At 48.9% G+C, this 1,000-nt stretch overlaps 1 protein-coding gene across 1 annotated transcript in view; it reads right to left on the bottom strand.

Moving 5' to 3' along the window:
- Nucleotides 1–718, bottom strand: part of LACBIDRAFT_326243 (uncharacterized protein) — a gene marked incomplete at both ends in the record, with an annotated part of 2,176 nt that extends 1,458 nt beyond the window's left edge. The window contains 4 exons of the mRNA XM_001879763.1: nucleotides 5–24; nucleotides 136–190; nucleotides 305–370; nucleotides 616–718. Of these exons, the coding sequence (XP_001879798.1) occupies nucleotides 5–24; nucleotides 136–190; nucleotides 305–370; nucleotides 616–718 (244 nt within the window). The remainder of the gene's footprint in view (nucleotides 1–4; nucleotides 25–135; nucleotides 191–304; nucleotides 371–615) is intronic.
- Nucleotides 719–1,000: the final 282 nt, after the last annotated feature.

Genomic DNA, 1,000 nt, shown 5'->3' with positions numbered 1-1,000 from the left:
TGACTGAGAGGGGGTGCCGAGGTCCTGGTAGGGCATAGTAGCTGTGCGTGCGAGCAAGACTTGAGCGTCTGATGCTCAAATGTGGTAAGTACTTGCTGAAGCCAACCGGCTGTACCAACCCATGTGTGAGCTCACAACGGCAGGTTGGTGAGCCAAGGTCCAAGGATGAGCCAAGCTGGCAACAAGCTGGCTACCCAAGTTGAGTGTCACTCAGATTTACAGTCATTTGCATAATGGATTGCACAACGATTTTTTGAAAATATATTTGGTCTTGTTTGAACCACATCCGAGATGTCACACTTACCCATTTCCGGAACAAGTAAACTGGATGCAGGTCGATGGTTAAGAGCCGGTGGGCGCCGTTTGCCCACTGTAAAGCGAGTATAGCGGCTGGATTCGCGCAAGTGTGTCGGCATGGGCAACAGTGGCCATGGGCAAAGGGTAAGTGTGACGAAAAGTCACGCTACCCAACACAACCAAATAAGTTTTCAAAAGATCCGTTGTGCAATCCATTATGCAAACGACTGTACAGTCGTTTGCATAATGGATTGCACAACGGATCTTTTGAAAACTTATTTGGTTGTGTTGGGTAGCGTGACTTTTCGTCACACTTACCCTTTGCCCATGGCCACTGTTGCCCATGCCGACACACTTGCGCGAATCCAGCCGCTATACTCGCTTTACAGTGGGCAAACGGCGCCCACCGGCTCTTAACCATCGACCTGCATCCAGTTTACTTGTTCCGGAAATGGGTAAGTGTGACATCTCGGATGTGGTTCAAACAAGACCAAATATATTTTCAAAAAATCGTTGTGCAATCCATTATGCAAATGACTGTAAATCTGAGTGACACTCAACTTGGGTAGCCAGCTTGTTGCCAGCTTGGCTCATCCTTGGACCTTGGCTCACCAACCTGCCGTTGTGAGCTCACACATGGGTTGGTACAGCCNGGTTGGCTTCAGCAAGTACTTACCACATTTGAGCATCAGACGCTCAAGTC

This window comes from Laccaria bicolor, genomic scaffold (assembly GCF_000143565.1).
Source record: "Laccaria bicolor S238N-H82 LACBIscaffold_9 genomic scaffold, whole genome shotgun sequence".
In the NCBI taxonomy this organism is placed as follows: domain Eukaryota; kingdom Fungi; phylum Basidiomycota; class Agaricomycetes; order Agaricales; family Hydnangiaceae; genus Laccaria; species Laccaria bicolor.
Note: the sequence above shows the minus strand (reverse complement) of the source record. Positions and strands in the feature narration are given on the sequence as shown.